This window comes from Nanorana parkeri, unplaced genomic scaffold, assembly GCF_000935625.1.
Source record: "Nanorana parkeri isolate BGI_ZX_2015 unplaced genomic scaffold, ASM93562v1 scaffold1661, whole genome shotgun sequence".
Classification (NCBI taxonomy): Eukaryota; Metazoa; Chordata; class Amphibia; order Anura; family Dicroglossidae; genus Nanorana; species Nanorana parkeri.
Genome location: NW_017307929.1, coordinates 280,432 through 303,684, shown reverse-complemented (window position 1 = coordinate 303,684; position 23,253 = coordinate 280,432). Strand labels below are relative to the sequence as shown.

General features: G+C 43.5%; 1 protein-coding gene across 1 annotated transcript; it reads right to left on the bottom strand.

Annotated features, from left to right (window-relative positions):
• Positions 1-8,001: 8,001 nt before the first annotated feature.
• Positions 8,002-20,158, bottom strand: DUT (deoxyuridine triphosphatase). Its single transcript, XM_018571050.1, has 6 exons — positions 19,922-20,158; positions 18,606-18,697; positions 17,343-17,387; positions 11,037-11,111; positions 9,286-9,356; positions 8,002-8,090 (listed from the first exon to the last, which is right to left on the bottom strand). The coding sequence occupies exons 1-6, from the start codon at positions 20,077-20,079 to the stop codon at positions 8,034-8,036; spliced, it is 498 nt and encodes a 165-aa protein (XP_018426552.1). The 5' UTR covers positions 20,080-20,158; the 3' UTR covers positions 8,002-8,033.
• Positions 20,159-23,253: the final 3,095 nt, after the last annotated feature.

Here is a 23,253-nt window from a genome sequence, read left to right as displayed (position 1 = left end):
TTTCTGTGTTTGCAGACGATACTAAAATTAGGAGGGAAATAGACTTGGACTTAGACATTATAATATTCCAGGAGGACCTGGAAAAAATAGGGGAGTGGGCGACTATGTGGCAGATGAGGTTCAATGTTGATAAATGTAAACTAATGCATTTTACGGTTGAAAACAGGCAAGCGGATTACACATTATTGGGTACTCCACTAGGGAAGTCAGAAATGGAAAAAAATGTGGGGGTCATAGTAGACAACAGATTGAATAATAGCTTGCAATGTCAGGCTGCGGCAAACAAAGCAAGCAGAGTCCTGTCTTGTATTAAAAAGGGAATGTACTGTAGAGACAAAGCAATAATTTTGCCACTTTATAGATCACTGGTTCGGCCTCATCTGGAGTATGTGGTCCAGTTTTGGTCACCAATACACAGAAAGGATGCCCTGGAGCTGAAGAGAGTCCAGAGAAGGTCAACTAAACTAATTAAGGTGATGGGGGACCAAAGCTATGGGGCAAGGTTTTTAGATTTAGACTTGTTCATGCTGGAAGTGAGGTGATTACAAGTGGACATGATTTTAATGTACAAAATGTTTGGTGGTGATGGCAACATCAGCAGTAAACTTTTGACAGCAAACTCCCTAACAAGTATTAGAGGCCACCGCCTAAAATTAGTGGAGAAAAGATTTAACCACAAAAGGGCATAGGGGTTTCTTTTCTGTCAGAGTGGTTACATTTTTTAACTCTCTGCCATAAGAAGTGGTATAAGCAGAGAGTATTGAATCATTCAAAAAGCATTTAGATACCCTTCCTCAGACACCGTAACATACAGGAGTACAGGTACTTTTAAAACCTAGAACCACACAGGGGCTCACATACACACGCACTACATACACACTTACAAATAGGGTTGAACTTGATGGACCTGTGTCTTTATTCAACCTCAAATACTATGTAAAGACAAAAGGCCCTGTGCGCACACCTCTTGGGAGTCACTGATATAAAGTACTACATGAAGAGGAAGAAGATCGCAGCCAGGCAAGTAGCATATTCAGAAGGAAAGGTCAGTGACTGCAGACTACACACTTTAGAGAAAGATAAGAGCTGCGATTACCGAATTCTGAAGTGTTAGTTACTTGGTCATATCTTGGTTATTCCTCAGTCACTGACCTTAAGGCAAGCAGCTGATCGATATCGGTACTGAAACCAAAGCATAAGAAGGAAACACAGCAACTAGCATTTCAGAGTAAAAGGATAGCAGTGACATCTTATACATTTCTCTGATAGGTTTAACACACAGTGCACAGTATACATTCTTCACACTTGCTACAGACAAGTGCCTGTAGAGGTAAATGTCTAATTACAAGTATATTGGATGTCATAAGTAGTCATTGCCAAACGATTTAGTATTTAAAAATTATGCTTTTCCAGATCCCTTTAAAGAAATGCTCCAGTTTGATATCATGTTTTGGCACAAAAAAAAATAAAAAATCCCAGCTAAACTTGTAGGTACACGAGGCTGAACTTTGAATGGCCACTGAAGCAAGCATTCATTTTTCTTTCACTTGAGGTCACAAATTTATGCAAGTCAAAAGTATTGGCTCGGCCAAAAATATCACGCTGCTCTCTACCAAATAAAAGGACACTGTTATTCTTACAAGAGAAGGTCTGACAGTACAGGAAATAGGAGGGTCAACAAAATTGACTTAATACTTAAACTTATTTAACCATGTTAAATCCAAAACACAATGGAACTCCATACGGGTACTGAAGGCCACAGCAGTGCTGTACTGCAAGAGAGTTTTATATACCCATTAGTCCAAGAAAACCTTGCATTCCAGAAGTTAAGTTAGAAGGATACTAGCTGAGATGTCGAATATAGGATCCAGAAACATCAATTAGGTAAAGAGGAACACATTTTCATATTTAATAAACTCCAGAAGGAGAAAGGGAGTCTCCCATAAGGCAAAATGATTATGCAAACAATGTTGCAAGCTCAATCAGATTAAAAGTTGTTTCTATCCATAGTTGTATCTGTTTTTAATCATGAATTGCCATTTATTACTTTTAGCAGCAGCGGTATTGGAAAAGAAAGCTTTTTTTTGGATTGTAATAAAAGACAAGTTAGACAAATGCGCCATCTAGTGAGTGATGGATGCAACAGGCTGATCAACACAAAACCATAGCAAGGCATTCACTAATCCACAGCTATGGTACCAAATGTTATAACTGACACTAGTTTGTGCATACAACAGGGAATAAAACATTGTATAGAGAATGAGAGCTTGTATAAAATATTTCCAGAGTTAGCCACATTAAGTTTCAGCAGTTTGTTGATGACGATATCCCAATGATCTCACCTTGCCAATCTTAGGGAGACTGAGGGGAACGCTCTTTAGAACTAAAACATCAAAGCAGGAAGAAGAGTGCACAGGCATCGTGTAGCAGGTCTTCTTTAATTAGGAAAATGAAAGGGCAAGTTTACTTTTTGGACCATGTTTTATTGTTATACCCATATTCAGGGAGTAACATGAAACATCACCAACCCATCCCCACCTTTACCTGAATCCCAGGGTTCTACTCTCCACAGGATCCGGTCATAATTTGAATTTGGCCTTTGACAGGATCTGTGAATGGAGATACTAAGTCCCATCTGACACTACCATGGTGTATGCGTGTCATAACCCTCTTGCCCCTTAGGAATAGTCTGCAGGAGCCGGACAATGCATCTGCATGCCACTAATTGCAGATGCAATGTTTTGCAGGCACAAATGCAAAAGAAAAAAAGCTAATTTTTCTTTTATTACTGTGTCCATTTATTTTTTGCAAAAGATGGATTATGCCTTAAAAAGTAAAACATTCACAAGTCAAATCCTTGCACAGAAAGCATGTAGGGATTGGAAACTTAAAACCACCGCTGAAACCACCAGCATGGTTGTCCAGATGGACTGGTGCTGAGAGATTGGTGAATGGAATGCTCACACCTCTCTCTGGGTCTTGTGCTTTCTCTCCTTGTCAGTCACCTCTCCCACTACCGTGCAAATGCAAGATACTGTTTCTTAGAGAACATGTTTCAGGGAAGCTTATCAGCCTAAAAGCTGATGAAGGGGATAAGCTTTCCTGAAACACATTCCCCAAGCTTTGCAGCCTGAAGCTTCCCTGAAATATGTTCCCCAAGCAACAGTGTCCTGCATTAGCACAGCAGCCGGCAACGTGACTGCTAAGGAGAGACTGGGGACAGTGTTCTGTGCATTCCAACATTGGCATGCATTCCATTGAGCAAACCCTAAGCTCCAGCTGGACACCCATACTGGTGGTTTCAGAGGCAGTGCCTGGTTTTAAAACTTAAACTTAGCAATTAAATCTTAAAAATAGATTTAAGTACCTCAACTATTAATAAACATATGTCTTATTTGTATATCAAGCAAAACAAAAGACGTTTATCTAAACCTCTGTTTTTAACCTTAGCGGTGAGAGAAAGTTTTTTTGCATGCTGGCTTGTGAGTGCACTGGGAAACATTTTGCTGTTATTTGTATATCACTCGGCTGTAGAGCCTCAAATCATCTCTGAATTGGTGCCGACACTGTCCTTCCTCCTGGGGGGTGGCTACTTTTCTTCCTCATGGTCGCTGTGTGTGGTGTAAAGTAGTTCTAGTTGCTGAGTGATACACAAAGATACATTTTTGTTAACAGTTAAGGTTAACAAAAATGTTAACCTTAACAGTAGATATATGCAAAAAGTAGAAAAAAAAAAAAGCCCGCTTCAACAGCAGTTTAAACTTACCTGTGTGTTCCTTGCGCGCTCCTGTCCAAAAATGTGAAACTGCACGGGCGGCCGCAAAGCATATTGGGGCGGGCGGATGCGCAGTTCACATTTTCGGCCGGTGTTGCGAGGAAAGACACAAGGTAATTCTATGGACGTGTGTGCTCGCATGCAGACACCATGGGAGAGTACGTACCAGCAAGCTCAGAGGAGTCAGCGCAGGATCGGAGATTCGCTGCAGCGCTGGAGAGAAGGCTGAAAACTACAGGAAAGAAGATGATCGGATTAAAAGACATAATTTAAAGGTACTGTATTTGCTGGCGTATAAGACTACTTTTTATACCTAAAAACATCCCCCGAAAACCGAGGGTTGTCTTATACGTGGGGTAAACAATGTATACCTTTAGTTCGTTTAGGCCAAACTGGCCCAAAACGAACATCCCTAATCTGTCAGCCCGCTGGATGTGCGGTAATACTGTATGTACGGTAGCTTCGGCTACATACAGTAACTGAGCCAATCATGGTGAGCGATGTACACAACCTCTGCCAATCCAAGCAAGCTTTGTATTCATTAATAGGATACATTGCTCGCCGTGATTGGCTCAGCACGGTATACTGTATGTAGCTGAAGCTACCGTACATACAGTATTACTGCACATCCATGATGCTTTTAAATGGTGTTGCCTCGGAAGTGGGGTAGTCTTATATGACGAGTATAAGTGGAAAATTAGGGGGTCGCCTTATACACCCAGTCGCCTTATACGCCGGCAAATATGGTAAGTGCTTTCATTAACGTTGGGGTGAGGGATACATTTTTTTGCCTTTAATGTCACTTTAAATGCATTTTTAAGGTTTGACTTCTGAGTTTAGTTTCACTTTAGCTGTCAACCCGTACATGCTTTCTGTGCAAGGACAAGGATTTGACTTGTATTACTTTTAATTATTCTTATTAAAGAAGATATGCTACTCAATGCCTTCTGTCCAGCCAACCTCACAGAACATCCTAGTTACTAAAAGCTTTACGCTTGTGCTAAATATGTAGAATTGCATTGCATATTCAATTTTGTAAATTGCATTTTGGCAGCACAGCAAAGCTTGCCAACCACATAAAAAGGCGAGAAGCATTTTGTCCAAGCGGAATCTATTCTTGTTGATCATTACCGAGTTCCTGGATAGCACAGAATGATGGGTACAATTAAAGGAAACCTGACATGAGGGTGCAATATCAGGACTACCATTGCTATCCCCTTATACACACAAGTATGTAAATCAGTTCTTTTTACGGACATATCTGCTACAATCAAATCTGTGGCTCTAAATACTGAAGCTACACATAGCCAGGTAACAAATACTTTTAATAAGTCAGTAATGTCCACTTCCTCAATTCTTACACAAAGTTTAAGAGACATTTTTTTTAAATTAAAACAAACGCCAAGATTGGTAAAAATCTAAGTGCATAGTTGCCAGGAAAGACAAATATTTTGAAAATACCAAGTAGCTGTTAACTTCAGGACACATTGCTGCTCATACACATGGCTATCTTCCAGCAATAAGTTTAAAGTGCACAGATGATCAATGCAACATCTATCATAAAAAAATGTACCCATGTTGTTCACCTGCATCAGCTCACTGTGCAAGTCAGTGGGAACTTATAAGAGGTGAGAGACTGCGCTGATCCCACACCACTGACTGTCAGGTGACATCCTATTTAAGATGGTGACACCCAGCAGCAGGCTCAGTATACTGTTTTACATCCAGGCATTGCTTTGAGGCAGAAGTCTATCTTGTGTTTCTATCGTTAATCTGATCTAGGAACCCCTTTTGCCTGTTTATAGTGAAGAAAAGACATTCCTAGTCACAACCCGAGGGCTCTTTGAGGTCTCTCAAGGTTTATAAAGGGAAGACATCCAATTTCCACTCAGAGTAAATTATGTATTGGATCCTCTTCTCCAGAGTGCATTATGCATATACAGTGATACCTTGGTTTACGAGCATAATTCGTTCCGGATGCATGCTTGTAATCCAAAGCGCTTTTATATCAAAGCGAATTTCCCCATAGGAAATAATGGAAATTCAGATGATTCGTTCCACAACCCAAAAATATTCATATAAAAATGATTACAATACTGTACAGTAATATAATACTGTACAAAATATAAAGAAAAATAAACCAATTACCGGTACCTTCGTGGCTAGTGTGAGGGGGACAAGAGAGAGGAGGATTATTGTGTAGGACGACTTTCACTATCACTAACGGAATCACTGCTATCTCTTGACTCAATGGAATCTTTTTCATTTGGTGAAACCCTAACAAGGAATTTATCCAATGTGACATTACATTGTCCTTAAACAGATTAATCGCTCGCACTGCTACAGCCTTATTGGGGTGGTGCTTTTCTACAGAAGTTTGCTCTTATTGCAAGACATTGCTTGTATATCATGGCAAACTTTTTCTGAAATGTTTGCTTGTCTTGCAAAACACTCTCAAACCAAGTAACTTGTAAACCAAGGTATTACTGTATCTGCAAAGTAGACAATGTATCTGGCTCCTTAGGCTGGGCACACACCTTACGACCATCGCAAGACTTTTGTCTTGCGATTGGTTGTAAGGTACTTAAAAAAACGTACGATCTGCCTATGTTGCATAGGCAGATCGTACTTGCGATGATCGCAAGCCACGCCCCCTGAGGGGCGGGCTTCCGATGACCGCAATGCCGAACGGGCAGTGTGCGCTTGCGCACACCGGCCCGTGCGGCTGTTATCGTACGGACATGCCACAAACCCGCCGAACATCGTACGATGCTCGGCGGGTTTTCAAACATGTCCGTAAGTTTAAAGTCGTGCGACCTTACAGTAGTAGAGGTCGCACGGCTTCCACACACCTTACGAACATCGTACGATCGCGGGATTTACCGCGATTATCGTACGATAATCGTAAGGTGTGTGGGCACCCTTAGTTAGACAACGCACTCCAAAGAGGAAACAAGAAATTCAACTTACAGCGAGTGTTTTCTAGGACAAGAAAATGGGAAAAGACTTCCCAAACAGAAGACAGACCCTAATAAACACTCAACAGGGTAAAATGTAACACTTCCCAGTGTGGTGCTTACCAAAATACTATGTTCAGTGAACTAACATTACCTTCGAATTAGTCCCATCACACCAGAGCGTTTGTAGCTCGTATTTGTCAGCACGGAAAAGCTCTGCACAAGAAATCCTTACGATTTATATAGTCCCCGTTCACCTCTCTGCATAACGTCGCACTGAGAAAAAAGACGGTCGCTGGAAAAAAGTACATGAGCTTTTTTGGGCAGATCAGTACAATTAGGAATATAAAATATGTCACATTGCGCTGATCTCCCCTAAAAGAGGTGCATACTTACAGGCTTTTGCGGAGCTGACAAATATGAGCTACAAACACCAGCGGTGTGAACAGGGACTTAGTATTACATTACAAAACAGCATAACTATTACCTGTCAATCGGTCCTCAGGGAAAGGGCGGCCTGCTTAAAAGGAGAACTATGGGGTTAGGGCTTTTCCCCATAGTCCTCCACCAAATAGGACCCTTAACTACAAGGAACACATAAAGGGAATCATAGCAAATAGAGTAACAGAGTAAACCATTGAACCATTAAAAGGAGAACTATGGGGTCAGTGTTTTTCCCCATAGTTCTCCTTAGGGTAACGGGAGGACACAAACTAGCGTCCTCCCGTCGTCCTAAGCTCAGTATATAGCGAGCTACAGCACGCGGTATACTGAGACGCCACAGCTGAAACAGACCCCGACAATTATGTCTGGATCCGCCCAGCTGGCTCTGCCTACCTAGAGGCAGAGCCAGCTGTACCCGCCGACTGAGCCGACCTGTGACAGTTTCATTGTCACAGGTCAGCTAGAACTAGGAGGATGAGTGAAAAGCACTCACCTCATAGTTCTCCTTTAAGTGTTGACAGAATACAGATGCAACACACCTTGAGGAACACCTAGGTAGTGCCACTTGAATTAATAGTATGTGCCATTGTACAATTCTATTAAACTGTTTGAAACTTGCCAAGGATATGTATTAGCCAGCTATATTGTGGCTGAGCTGAAGCACAAAGTAATAAAGCAAAGGCCTATGAGTACTGCAGCAAAGTGTATTATAAGATCCCTGTTTACCATGTAGTTTGGTATTATTGAATTGATTTAAAACAGAAACGTGCATACAAAAAGGCCTTTTATTTCAATACAAATAGCTAAAAACCATGAACAGACAATGGTATGTACATAAAACATTTTAAACAGCAAATTCATTTTTGACCAGTCGATCCAAAGCCACCAGCACCTCGCTCCGTCTCATCTAGGGTCTGTGAAAATGTAAACAGAACATAAAATGAGGATTTCAATGCCAAACATGTATCGCAGGCATCCTGTCACACAGAAAGGACAAGTATAAAAACTACAAGCGATTGCTCAAAGTATATGTGAATCATGTGTTTAACAACCACAACGGGTGGAGTACTGACATACAGTACTGCAAACAGTGGATGTCGCCAAACAAAATGAGCCATAGTCATTATTTCCCAGCGGTCATGTGACCGCCATTTAATTTCTACAGTCTATGCCGGTCTGCTGGTGGAGTTAAGTTGCTGGTGAGATTGCTGATTACTAAAACTACCAGATACCTTTGGCACTATTTCCTTTGTTACCCTCCGAGAGCTGCTGTCAATCAAACATCACAGGAAAGAGCAGGAAGCATATGCAAAACTGATGGTAGGATGGCATGCTTTCACGAAGGAGAAACTACAGGCATGTTGTGCGACAGCACAGTGTCCTGTTATCCCACTGTGGGAGCATGAAACGTAGGGTGATGCTGCCGCTGCTATATTGCAAAGCAATGAGTTCACATGCTGCTACAGGAAGCCCAACTGACAAGTACTGTGACTGGCAGAATCTCCAGATAAAATGTAGGAGACAAGCACTTCTGAACAGAGTTGACTTACACTTGAATAGTGGTTACCTCAGCATCAAACAATGACAAATATCTGGCTATACCCATTAGCCACCATGGTTTTGCAAGCATGTAAACCAGTGTACAATTAAGGTATACTCCAATGAAAAACATTTTGCATGCAAACTACCTTTGGAATGGTGTCATTGTTGGTATGTATTCTGCCTATGGATGGCCATTTGCCAAATCCCTATAGTATTTGGCACTGTCCCTTTGGAGAGGCCCAGAAAAATAGGCATTGCTGAACCCATAGCACTCATCCAGAAGCACTAATGTCATAAAAGGAAAGCTGTATAGCACAGAACGGGACACAACACACACAGAAGCACTGCGAGAACCCCAAAAAATCTGGCTGAAATGATCACAAGAAACTCACAAATAAATGAGTAGGCCTTCTAATTATAGCAATTGGAATTTCTTCTATGATAATATTGAGTATTTCTGTATTCTAAACATCATTTAAAAGAAGAAGATCTACAGATCTATAATACCGGTTCTTAAATACACACTACAAATCTGCTTTTCAGGATGGGTAAAATAATTGCACTGACCTTCACCTCTTCCAGATCAGGGTACAGAATACTTTCACAGATCAGTTGAGCCACTCGGTCTCCTTTATTAACTAAGAGAAAATAACGTATTAATCCTGTTATTAAACTAAGACACTAATTATAGCATGAAGATATTCTGTGCTATTGATTAGCTTAGACAAATACAGTAGTTAGATACTGGTTAGGAATGATGTCAGCTCAATATAGAAACTACCTTTCTGCACAGCTCTAAAAACATTGACAACCAACTGACATGAAATACGCGATTCATTTCAAATTACTTGTCCAAGGACTAAAGCGGGGGCCCATCTACTTACTATTACTCATGACAATCTACTTGCCATGAAACAAAAAATAAAAACAGTGTGCTTCTCATTGGTCAGCGCGGTCACCTGACTGCAACTTGCAAGCAAAATTAAAAATTGATAGCGCAGGGCTGCACTACCAGCAGAGGGGAAGCACCGATCGGTAAGTATAACAGGGAGGGATTGAGAGAGGGCCACATTTGAACGGGTAATTACATTTTCCCAAATTAACTGGGAAAGTAAACTTACCCATTAATGCGCATTGTGTGTGTTGGAGAGCGCTGCTGCCCGGCTACCACAACATGGCACACAGTGGAATGGGGACAGCGCTAAGCGCGCACACAGGATTTGCATGCAGATGGTGGGGCAGCGGGATTGGTTTTAACTTTTATTTCACTTTTTAACAGTACAAAAACAGTCCACTGCTCCAATTCCCAGGCCACTCAATCAGCAATCACCACGGGTGCAGGCAATATAGGCACATCTCAACCTCCAACATGTGCATTCTTCTCAAAAGACAAGCCGTACTTCCATGGATCTCCATGAATTAAAAACGACTTTTATTGATTTAAGGAATGCATACTGTGAAACAACATCCCATGTGTATAATACCTTTGACACGCTTCACCAATCCGGCTTAGTCAATTATTATTATTTTATACTTTATAACTTAATTTCTTAATATTTGTTATTATTTTACTCTTTTTTCCTTAACTTTATTGCTATCACATAAGAGCTCCTGCCTCACTCATCACACAGAGCAAATTAGGGAACGGACACTCTCCAACCTGAAATCATTGCTGTGGTCGTGGGTCCCACAGACGAGTGTGGGATGCCAAAAACAATGGCCAGGGGGCAGACACATGGGGGTGGACAAGCAGGCTTCTATACAAGTGATCTGGGTGGCTGCCCCACAGCAGGGCTAAATGTAGGGGGGGGCGCCTGAGACATGCAGTTTGGAATCCCACACCCATTTGAGGGGATCAATGAGCTAACAACCTAAAAACCCAACCTAGCTGATCTGCCTGCACAAGTTACCCACAGACATTGTGGCCATAGTCCTAACCTTATTACAAGTATTTAGAGAACGCAGAGAATTTCTAGACACAAAGGCCTAAGATGTCCTAGGACCAAGGTTTTGGAAAGGGCTTCTAGCATTTTATTCACAGGGTTTTTAAAACACAAGGATATCCTCTACAGGGACAGTCAAAGTCTGTTAAGACATGTAATGACCAGATCCAATAAAGGGATGTCCAACTTTTTACATGTTCCTGACACAAAACATTGAATATATTAGAACAGAACAAGGCCCACCTTGTGCTGCTATGTGTGTGTGTAGCCAGAGGGAAAAACAATCAAGATACAAATGCGAGAAGCCACTCCTGATTTTAGTAGAATACAGTACCAAGCTAAAGAGGTTCTTGAACAACAAATAATTCTACATACCTTTAAAGGATTCATTGCCAAAATTAAACAACACAACACCAACATTTCCTCTGTAGTCTTCATCAATAACTCCAGCTAAACGTAAAAGGAAGCAAAAGAGTTAACTTAAAATGAGGCATGCACTATGAAATAACGAAAATGTATCACAGAGGAACACACCCAGAGTAAAATATAATCTCCTTGGAGGAAAAAAGTGCTCCTCACAACAGGAGGCCCAGACATCTATGCTGAATTGCCTTTGCGATGCAGAATTACATTTCAAATTGTGTAATATGGGTGGAAAGCCCATTGCAGCCATCAGTGGAAAAAAGTCACACTGGTGCTGGCAGGTTAATTTGATGGCCCTCAGAAGCAAGCTCCTTCTGTGTCAGTCTCTTGGCTCTAAAAGCTGCCTACGCCTTCCAGCTGTGGAAGGGAGCACAATGTTGTATTGTGGTAATTTCTATAGAGTATTCAAAATCTTTGGAAAACAAAATATTTCTAGACTAGCAGAAATAAAAACTGTATACAACATACACATAATACAAAAGAAGCAAAGTATTTTGTGGACATTTAATTCCATGTGCAAAATATCCACATCATCATGGATGATATTAGAAAAATATATGAAAAGGAAATTAGAACTTCTGACCACCAATTACTTGTCACATGGTTTTCAAGAGGTTCAGCTACTGCATAATCATAACAGTATATGAAAAGAACTGCAGAATGTAAAGTCCTATGAGCCCAATGCTACTTCACCTTCTCCAAACAACGATTATGCGCAAAGTTTCAAGGCAGCAAGGAGCTTACGTTTGGTTTTCACTTTTGCTGCAGTAGAACGGTATTGTTTGGTCACAGTATTTATTTCTCTTTATCAGTCTCTGTCATTCACTTCAGTTTTTCAGCAACTATTCTTTTTTGCCAATGAAGTATTGCCATGCTTTGTGTATGCAATCATAACCGTGTAGACGGTTACCCTTGAAACAGCAAAAAAATGTGGCTGTTGTGGTTACAGACGTTCCAGGTAACAGAGCTCTGCCACACAGCACAACCATGTCTAGCAGGGCAAGAGGCTTGGTATTCTTTTGCTACTGTTCAGTATCACTTACAGGTCTAGTCTCTCCCCAAGCCTGTGAATGGACAGTAAAAAGAAGACCAGCAAACCAATTAGATCACCTACCTGCTTCTCTCCTTCACTGAGCATGTCAAGGTGCCCATACACTTTACAACCATCGCAAGACCTTAGTCTTGCGATGGTTGTAAAGTAATTAAAAAAACGTACGATCTGCCATCTTGGACAGGCAGATCGTACTCTCGATCATCGCAAGCCCGCCCCCCCGAGGGGCGGGCTTCCGATGACCGCAATGCTTAACAGGCAGTGTGTGCGTGCGCACACAGGCCCGTTCGGCATTTGTCTCCCGAGCACCGTTCAAACCAGCCGAAAAATCGTACGATTTTCGGCTGGTTTTCTAGCGTGCTCCTTAGACAAAAGACGTGCGACCGTACAGTAGAAACGGTCGCAAGTCTTCGTTCACACTGCTCGATTCTCGTACGATCGCGGGATTTCGAGAATCGAGCAGTGTATGGGCACAACTGATTAGCTCATTGTATTGCTTCTCTCATACAGCCCGAGCTCAGCTGTACAGGTAACTGCATGAGTGCGATTTCAGGTCAAACACAAGTACTCTGCTTGCATTTATAATATAAAATGTAAAGGGATATCTATATCCAAAGCACATATTTTTAGCTTTGGATAGGGTGGGGAAGGGTTAGAATGTCTGTCATGTTTTACCGCTCTTTAGGGCTCTATTGGAGAGATTTCCTCTTACTCACTCAGTCCTAGGGAGAACCCTTTCATGAGACACAAGGTGAAGGAATCTCACAAACAGCAAAACAGAAAAAAAAAACTCCAACATTTTTACATCTAAGTAGGTGAAGGCTAGAAACTCGGTCAACGTTTTATGTTCATCTCTTTCCCTGTTGCAGATTTTACCCTAACTTTCTGTCTGGCAAACACTGTCACCAAAACAATGTGAAGGAAAATCTCTGTAATAGAGCCCTGGATAATAAAACCTGACAGGGATTCCAATCCTTTCCCACTCTATCCTAAACTAAAAAAAAAAAAGGTTTTGATTAAAGAAGCACTTTAAAAATGAATACATACAGATGCATTTATTTTAGGGCTAGTAATGATTAAAATGTTTCTTTAAAAGGTTTCTTAATCGATTCATTTCGATTAATTATAACGCACATACAGATCCAACTACATTGGCCTATACACATACAACACAGCAATGAAGTAATACAATGAACTAGGATCACACTAATCCAGCACGGTATTAATCTCACGTGCCCCACTCAATATGGCCGCTGCTTAAGTGGGGCAACTCAGAATAATAACGTGCTGGATTAGTGTGATCCTAGTTCATTTTATTACTTCATTGCTGTGCTCTATGTGTATAGGCCAATGCCTTGGCTGGTGCTCATGCAGAAAGTTTCTTGGGCAAACTCACCAGCCCAAGTGGCTCTGTTGGCTAACAAAGGGGGGGAGGAGTCCGGTGACGTCACGGACATTGTCACCACGCTCCTCCCCCCTTCCCTTCGTTAGCCGACGGAGCCACTGGGGGAAGGAGTCCGGTGACGTCGATGTCCGTGACGTCACTGGATCTCATGCAGAAAGTTTCTTGGGCAAACTCAACCGGTCCAAGTGGCTCTGTCGGCTAACGAAGGGGGGAGGAGTCCGGTGATGTCACGGACATCGGCGTCACCGGAACTCCTCCCCCTTCCCTAGCTGTCATCTCCCCCTTCTCTTCGTTAGCCGATGGAGCCACTTGGGGAAGGAGTCAGGTGACGTCAATGTCCGTGAAGTCACTGGATCGCCGGCGGAGAGGTGAGTGTTTTCATTAGCGATCAAAAAATGTTTACTCAATCGATAAGTTTAACTATTAAAATCGAGAAATCAATCTTTAATTTCCACAGCCCTAATTTATTTGTGTCTTCTAGATCTACCTGGAGTTCAGCTTTAATTCAGGGAAAAGCACCATAGAAGAGAATTATATTAACAGTAAAAAGAATATGTAAACAACAATGAGAAATCTGAAGATTTCCAGTATCTAGAGACTTTTTTTTATTCCAAACCTGGGATCAAGCTCAATTTAGTGCAAACAAGTGTCTACCGTATTCATAGAATTCACTTTTACAATGAATTGAGAAATATGAACTGGTGTACTAACACAGAATAGGTCATTTAAGTAAGCATCAGATATATTGGTTGTCCAAGATTTCAAACTGTTACCAGATCCAAAACCACAATGGGAAATGAGAGCTGAAAGTTTAGAGGTTTGAGACTTTTAAAGACAAATAGGAGTGGGGGAGAAAGCTTAGAAACAGGGTCTGAAGTCAGCATTTCTGAAACCTTCGGGTTATACTGCTGCCTACAAGGATTGCACACTAGCAAACAAAACTGTAGGCCAGTCCCGGGTATAACCATCTCCTACTACCAGCATGCCTCAGTTTAGTAGCAAACAGTAATAAGAGAATTATACAGTGGGGTGGAAGCCGTGTCCCTCATACTAGGATTCATTGTAAACTAACCAGTAATATCATTTTTAATATAAAATGGGTTTCAAAATAGGATTTTTGTACTCCCAGTAAAACCTTTTTCTTGGAATCTATGCATCTATCTTGAGTCCACAAAGCTGTAGGTCAGGGGTGCCCACAAGGTCAATCGCGATCTACCAGTCGATCGCAAAGCTATCGCTGGTAGATCGCGGGTCGACTCCCGGTCCCGCGCTCTGTTTACCTGAATATGTCAGATGCTAAAGCATCCGACACATTCGGCTCTCCCGTCCTGTCTATAGCGGTCAATACCTGCCGCATGTATCGTGAATGCAATGTTTTAGGATGGTGTTTAGGGTTTGTTCACACGAGTTACAGTACAGTACGTTCCAGCGCGGTTAGCTGGAACGCACTGTATCACATGGTAAACCCCTGCGTTCTCGGCTGGGAGGGACCGTGGCGGTGAATTGAAGTCACCAGATATCGCAAACCAGTGCGATCAGAAACGATAGTGCATGCAGTATTTTTTTCCGATCGCACTGGGCCAGAACGCAAGGATTTTTGTGCCGCGTTCTGGTGCACGCGAACACACTGCGGCTGGGAAGGGGGGCATGGCTGGTGTGCCATTGACTTCAGAACGCAGGAGGGAGTTTACTATGCGATACAGTGCATTGGAGTCAATGACACCGCAGCCATGTCCCCCACCCACAGGGCGATCACCCGCACCCGGAACGCAGGCATCACTGCCTGCATTCCAGTCCAGTGCGATCGGCAAACATAGTGCTTGCAGCATTTTTGCGGATCACACTGGACTGGAACGCAGGCACTAATTTGCCTGGGTTCCGGCGATCGCACTGTGGGCAAGGGGCCTGGCTGCGGTGCCATTGACTTCAATGCACCGCCACGCCCCCTCCCGCGCTACTGAATGCAGGTGTTTTTTTGTTGGTAGATCTCATTGAGCTCGTCATTTGAAAAGTAGATCTCCAGACGAAAAATTGTGGGCGCCCCTGCTGTAGGTGAACCCTGGGTATAACCCCCTACTACAAGCATGCCCCAGTTTTGTAGCAAAGCTGTGCTAAGAGCATGATCGTAAACAGAGGGGCAGGAATAGTGTCCTTCATTGGGCTAAGAATTTTTTTTTAAGGCGTACAAAAATACAATTTTCTTCTTAGTCCATCGAGGGACACAGGAAGCCTTAAAAGAAGTCCAGGAAAATCACAAACAAATCCTTGCTGTGGGGCTACCCTCTTGGCTAATTAAGCAGTTTTAGTGATTAGCACTCACCTCTCTCCCCATCTGCTCTGGCTTTTCAATGGACCTGTATAAGACGTGATGATGGCAGCAGACCGCCAGAGCACAGGGGAGAGGAGGCTGCAGATCCAGTCTAGCAGCCCGGAGGGAGCCAGTGGACTGAGGATAAGTAAATAAAGCTGCTTTGAGTCCCATAAACAAAATGAGCACTTAACCCTTGATGTGCAGGGGTAGTACAACTTCAAGGGTAAGTTGGACATTTTCCTGGAGTTCTTCTTTAACCGTTCACAACTTCCAAAAGCAACCAAATGAGCAGTGGGCAACAAAGAACAACGGCTAACAGGCCCAAAAGTAAAGTGAAACTGCGCACTGCTTAAAGAGCTATCTAAAAGACCTTACACCAGAACGGAAACAAGCCTTTCTTAAGGAAGCTAAAAGATAGATTTGCACAGCCTGAAGCACAGTCCAAACGATAGTCAAACAATGGAGGGAAATTTCCTGTTGGTGAACTGGAGCCGGACAAAAGAACAACATCCTGGTTAAGGTGTAGAACAAAGAACAACTTGGGAAGGAAGTCCTGGACCTCAATACTTTCTTATGCTTGTGCAGAAAAGGGTTCCTTAAAGTGACATTAAAAGGCAAAAAAAAAAAAAATTCCCTCCCCCCACGTTAATGTTAGCACTTACCTTAAACTATGCCTCTTTTTCCGATCTTCCTCTTCTTTCCTGATGTTTTCAGCCTTCTCCAGCGGTGCGGCGGCCCTCTGATCCAGCGCTGACTGCTCTGTCCCTCCGATCCAGCGGTGTCTGCATGCGCGTGCACGCGTCCATAGACTTACCTTGCGTCCCTCATCGCGTCCATGCAGCAGAGTAAACCTTTCCGGGAGAAAGGGTTTCTATCCCGGGCGGCCGCAAGCTGCTGGGCGACCCCTGGCAAATCACCATTCAACCCCCCACTGGGTCGCGGCACACAGGTTGAGAAATGCTGCTCTACAGCTTGGCATCAGTGGCAGAGCTACCAGGCTCGCATCGGTTGCAGATGTGACTGGGCTCTGGCGCTCCACCACTTTTCTAAAATCATTAGTCTGTATTGTTTTAGAAAAACTGTCACATGACAATAAAATAAAAAGGTATCGGCGAGTACTTAAGGAAAAGTATGGGAACATGTACTCAATCTTAAAAGAAAACGGCATCAGTGCATCCCTAGTGATTACCTTACCCCAGCGCATGTAAGTGTTACAAACAGTATATATAAACACACATTCATACACACTAAACTCCCAGCTATCCAGCACCCACGGGGATCGGTAGGTACCGGATAACTGTAGTTTCTGGTTGCTTGAGAGTTAATAGTGACTCTTAAGCAATGCAACACACACACACACTTTAAATTGCTTTTCCCTTAACACCTAATACCCCAATTTTTGTACATGAATGTATTTAACAATCTATATGACATTCGATAATAGGTTCAGTTTCCTTTGACCTCCACTAATATCCCTTTCTCTATACATACCTCCAACATCAATGAAGTGCTTGGCAGCTAATCCAGATCGTGGAGCTGAGTTAGGGAAAGAGGAAAAAAAACAACTAATTAAAGCAATTCTCACAGAATATATTACTTAACCATAGCAATGAGAACTACAACAAGAAAAGACATACCATGTAACAGTAGGGGGAAATGCAATCTATCGCTTTGTTCTCACAATTAAAGTACTTTTAGAGGTTTACCATGGCAGAGATTGCACATACAAAACACACTTATGTTGGGCTTGAGGTTAAGCAGCTGCAGTTTTGGGCTCCGTTTACACAGGCGATCTGGCATTCCTGAAGCAGAAGTCTACAAAATCCTGCTGCAGAAATCCCAGATGTCCCGTTCAGATGCAGCTGCTGTACACACTGAAGTAAATGACAGGGTGTTAGTGGCTGCATTTGTAAGCGGCACTCCGCACATAATCATACATTGCATGTCTGCAGTGCTGCATCCATCATACCCGCATTGTGGTGTGAATGGAACACATAGAAAAAAAATTGCCTTGAGCCTTTTTTCACCGTCTCACAAGCTGAGAACTACAACACACCTTTATATTTATTCACATGCTCTCAGAAAATTAAAAACATGAAAACTGTACCCAAACATATTATTATTACATTTTCCATATAGGAGATTTTTAGTCAAATCACGACCGCTATAGTCCTGAGATAAGCCGTTGCAGGTGTTTGGTTGTGCTTCCCCCAGCGTTGATATAAACATGCACATTCAGTCATATCTATGAGGATGTGATAAGGCTCGCTCACACAATGGACTGCTCTCCAATATGGATGGCTATAATTGGGGCTGCAGCATTTCTAAACTCACAATGGGGTGAGTGAGTGAGTGAGTGTGTGTGTATATATATATTTTTTTTTTTTTAAAGGAAGATTCCGCATTACAAACTGCAGCTTTCTGTGTCACCTGCCAGCTCAGCAGATTGTGACTGGGCGTCATCACTCTGCAAGACGCTCCACGTGCTCTCTCTCACATGGGCTGCCTAACCACTTCCTTTCCAGCTCCCAGTACCTAAACCATGAGCAGTGTACAACGCCTCACAGGCTTACTCTACATGTAACTACCAGTCATCCGGATATCTGCTGCGCAGGTCTAGACTACTAATAGGAGGACATTTTAAGCAGTTACATTACAAGTATCAACACTGTAAACTTCTTCTAATGCCTTTAAAATACAACAGGATTATGGTAGCTGGGAATGGCACTTATTAGATATAATCCACCGACTCACCAACTCGGCCATAGCATCCTCTTGGAACACAGATCTGGATGTCAGTTTTGACAATAGCTTTGTCATGTGGACCAATTACGTATTCATAGGCACTGTAGTATGGAGAGAAAACAAACCAAATGATATGTGAGAGACATGGGCACTGCATTGAATCACTGAACTTCTATATGACATGGTTTCACAGGCTTCTCAATTGTCTGCAGAGTAAAACTATGGCAACATTCACACAGGCAGCAACCGGTGAGAATCACTAGAGTCTCTGCTGAATGCAGTGTGCACAAAGCTCATCTGAGCTGTAACATGTGAACAGAACGCACATACAGCATGCATCCATGACCTGGCATTTCTGGTCACAGCTAATCAGCATGTTTGTGGGCTTGTTCACATCATAATCTGAGTGTTTCGGATGTGTTACCACATACATCATTATGCATGTTTTTGACACATTTCGGTAAAAATTATTTTTACATGCATTCAGGTGCGCAAAAAAAAGCGTGTTGCTGAACTTTTTTGAAAGCTCTGGAACTGAATGAAATGGTGTTAACTAGCCCTATGTAAAATCATTGGAATCACTGTGCACAGCCCGCCCCTCATTCACACGCGCGTGCCGCCCGCCCTCCCTCATTCCCTAATACGAAATCACGTGCACTCCATACAGCATACAGACCTCGAAGTGACAACACGGATGGCACCGTGTCAGATACAGTCCAAAATAGAAGTCAACAGCACTTGACATGTGCAAGGAGCACTTTTTATTAGATCGTCACATGCATCGATTTAATAAAAAGTGCTTTACTTCTTGCACACATCGAGTGCTGGTAACTCCCCTCATTCACACACAGCCCGCCCTCCCTTCATTCACACACACACAGCCCGCCCTCCCCTCATTCACACACACACACAGCCCGCCCTCCCCTCATTCACACACACACAGCCCGCCCTCCCCTCATTCACACACACACAGCCCCCTCATTCACACACACACAGCCCCCTCATTCACACACACACACACACACACAGCCCACCCTCCCCCTTGTCCGCAAGGAAAATGTAGCTGATTTGTGGACAAGGGAGAGCGCTGGTTCCTGTGATGACAGGGATGTGTCCAATGGACCTTCTGTCCTATCGTATATACTGGATGGCACACATTGCTCTGCATGCTCCTATTTCAGCCATGCTTTGCAGACGCCACACTAAAGATATGTCATTTTAAGGAAGCTCAATAATACTGCACTGTGAAATATATTTTGAAGGTGAACTAACCCTATAACACAGCATGAAGGGTCAGCGTATAAAACCGTGCTGGGAACAATTACCTGTACAGATCATATCCCGCAGCCCGGGCGGATCCTCTGGTGGGTGTGTAGGCATTCTCTGACAGCTTGGCGAATCTCAGCACCGGGCCGCTCCTCTCTCTCACATCGTCTTCTTTGGGCCGTTTGGCGGGAGAGGTGCACACAGGAGCGAGCGGCATGGTGATGGAGAGGAGACACAGTCAGCACTAATGTTCCCGCCAAATTTTCACCTATAGCAGAGCAACGCCCCGTCACATGTTCCCGGCCCCCCTGTCAACTAAGCTAGGCTGTGCAGAGGGGGCTACAGAAAAATGGCCGCCACTGCACGCAGCTAATATTCTATTACCCTACAATGTATGCCTACAGACGGCTCCATCCCAGCCATATATGTATACGGCGTCAGCCTTCCACAATATCTGCCCAGCGTGCTAGCATAGCAGGTTACACAGCAGCACAAATGTCACTTTTCTGAGGCGGAAGCTGTGTTGGCAATCTGCAACTTAGTCTGGTGGGGAAACATTCCCTCCCTCCCTCCCCGAGGTACTGTAGAACTAGAAGTCCCAGCGAGCACCTTTGGTACGTCTAGTTCTGCAATAGGTAGAAAACCGTTCAATGGCTGCTGCCTTTCATAGCTCTAATGAACAACAAGAAAACGTCTAAGCTGGCTGTAGGTTTTACCTCGCCTGGAACACAACTGGGAGGTGTGCAGGAAGCGCAACCATGTGGGCCGCTGGTACGTGCAGCATAGCCGGCTTCTGAGAGCACACACGATCCGCACAGCCTTGGCTGCCATGACGAGGCTACCTCTGCTCACGTGACCAATACACTGACCCGCTCAGAAGCCTGCTGCACTTCCTGCGATACGCCAGTCCAGTCAGTGGTGTGCTACCTACTACATGGGCAGAGATCACAATTGTCTCCTTCCGAGCTAAATTCCTTTTCTCTTTGTCCCTCATTTGGAACTTGATCCCTCCTTCCTCAATTGTGCCTCATTTGGAACTTGATCCCTCCTTCCTCAATTGTCCCTCATTTGGAACTTGATCCCTCTACCCCTCCTTCCTCAATTGTTTCTCATTTAGAACTAGATCCCTCTGTACCTCCTTCCTCAGTTGTTCCTCTTTTGGAACTTGACCCCTCTGTCCCTCCTTCCTCAATTCCCCCCCATTTGGAACTAGAGCCCTGTGTCCCTCCTTCCTCAATTGTCCCTCATTTGGAACTAGATGCCTCTGTCCCTCTCTCCTCCATTGTCCCTCATTTGGAACTGGATCCCTCTGTACCTCTTTCCTCAATTGTTTTTCATTTGTTACTTGACCCCTTTGTCCTTCTCTCCTCAATTGTCACTCCTTTGAAACTAGAACCCTCTATCCCTCTTTCCTTGTTTGTTCCTCTTTTGGAGCTTGATCCCCCTGTCCCTCTCTCCTCTATTGTCCCTGTTTTGGAACTTGATCCCACTGTCCCTCTCTCATTTGTTGTCCCTCTCTCCTCATAGTTGCCAGCATTTAAAAAAAAAAATATTCCAGGGACCCCTTTTTAGTTGTGATTGCAGTAAGCAGTGTCAGCACCACCCAGCTCAACAAAAGTCACATTTTAAGGCCCCATTCACACTGTCCACTTGCATTTTTATGTCCAGATCTGTCTGCAAATACTGTCAGTACAGATATGTGCAAAAAAAGAGCCAAATGGGACTGCTCCACCAGAATAAAAAGTGTGCAATTGAGTGCAAAGTCTGTTTTAAAAGAGAGGGATGAAATAGAAAATCTGCAGGACGCTGCCCCAAACCAGCCAGGGGGACTGCAAAATCTGGGGAAAAAAGCACAAACAAGGGGCTGATGGTATCTGATGAAGGGGGCGTGACCCCGGAAATGCGTTATCATCACAGCCTACCTTGCTGGCACACAGGCACAGCTGTGCAGCTAACACTGGCTTCTTCTTTGGTCCATGTATTCACTTACAATGATTTAATCATGTCGACCTTTGTGAGTATGTTTCTCATCCACTATTGTTTTTATCCTAAAGGAGAACTATGAGGTGAGTACTTTTCACTCACCTAAGTTCTAGCCGACCTGTGACAATGAGACTGTCACAGGTCGGCTCAGTAGATCGGGAGGTGAGCGAACATATACCAGCGTTCGCTCACCTCTCAATCCTGTCTGGATTCCCCTCCCCCCGCTCCGATCCTCCAGCGCTGACTGAACGGAGGGGGCGGGTGCAGCTGGCTCTGCCTCTAGATAGGCAGAGCCAGCTGTCAGTCACGCACCTGGGCGGATCCCGGCACAATTGTCAGGATCCGCTTCAGCTGCGGCGTCTCAGTATACCGCGAGCTACAGCGAGCTGTATACTGAGCCTAGGGTGACGGGAGGACGCTAGTTTGTGTCCTCCCGTTACCCTAAGGAGAACTATGGGGAAAAGACTTAACCCCATAGTTCTCCTTTAAATACATTTGTCTGCACCAGGAAAGACGCCCCTTGTTTGTGCTTTTTCTGCAAATACTGTCAGACTAGATGCCTTTTTATGCTTCTAAATGCAGAACATGACGTGCGTTTACACACATAAGCTTTTAGATGCATCTGTTCTTTGAAACAGTCCACTGAAGTAGCCAATGAGATTTCATCAAATAGATGCGTCTTGCGCTTACACGTTTAGAAGCTAAAAAATGTTCTTCTATTTTTCCTAAACACATCTAAACTGACTGCATCTGAAAGCATCTAAACGCAAGGTGTGAATGGATCCACTGGAAATCATTTGAGGCATTTATATGCGTTAACCCCCCCCCCATTAAAGATGCATCTAATCATTCCCTGGTGTGAGTGCAGCTTAAAAGTGAAGGAGCTCAGAGGAAAATAATTGGCTGAACAGTGACCACAATCAAATGCAGTCACTGTTCAGGTATTCTAACAGCTGTAGGTGCCAGTCGCCTGAATACAATAGCCAGCAGGGGGAGATTCCTCCATCTGCGCTCTTTAGTGTGGATGGGGAAATTGAGTGACTTCTATAGTTTTGTCCACAGGACTGAACAATGGAAATGTACATGTGTATGGCCGGCCTTAGTCTGTACTGTACTGTAAAATGCGGCAACCCAACAGCTCTGGCAGAGAATGCAATGATAAACACCAATCACACTGCAAACACGATTGGCATCAAATATTTATAACGCATTGTCTGACACTGACTGTCCTGCTGAGTTCTGCAACATATGTTGTGGCTGCTGATGGGTTTATAGAGGTCAGAAATCCTGTGTAATAAAACCAGTTAGGAGGCATGACGTGTGAATATGGATTCTGAATCACTAGGGGTCTTATGAATGTATGTAATGGACAATAGACATGTGCCATTCGTTTCAGAAAAATTAATTT

Coding starts and splice junctions, on each gene's coding strand:
- DUT (XM_018571050.1), bottom strand. CDS start 20,079: ATGCCGCTCGCTCCTGTGTGCACCTCTCCCGCCAAACGGCCCAAAGAA. Junction 9,357..11,036: donor TGGCAATGAATCCTTTAAAG/GTATGTAGAATT, acceptor ATTTTCTCTTAG/TTAATAAAGGAGACCGAGTG. Junction 8,091..9,285: donor CTGATCTGGAAGAGGTGAAG/GTCAGTGCAATT, acceptor ACATTTTCACAG/ACCCTAGATGAGACGGAGCG.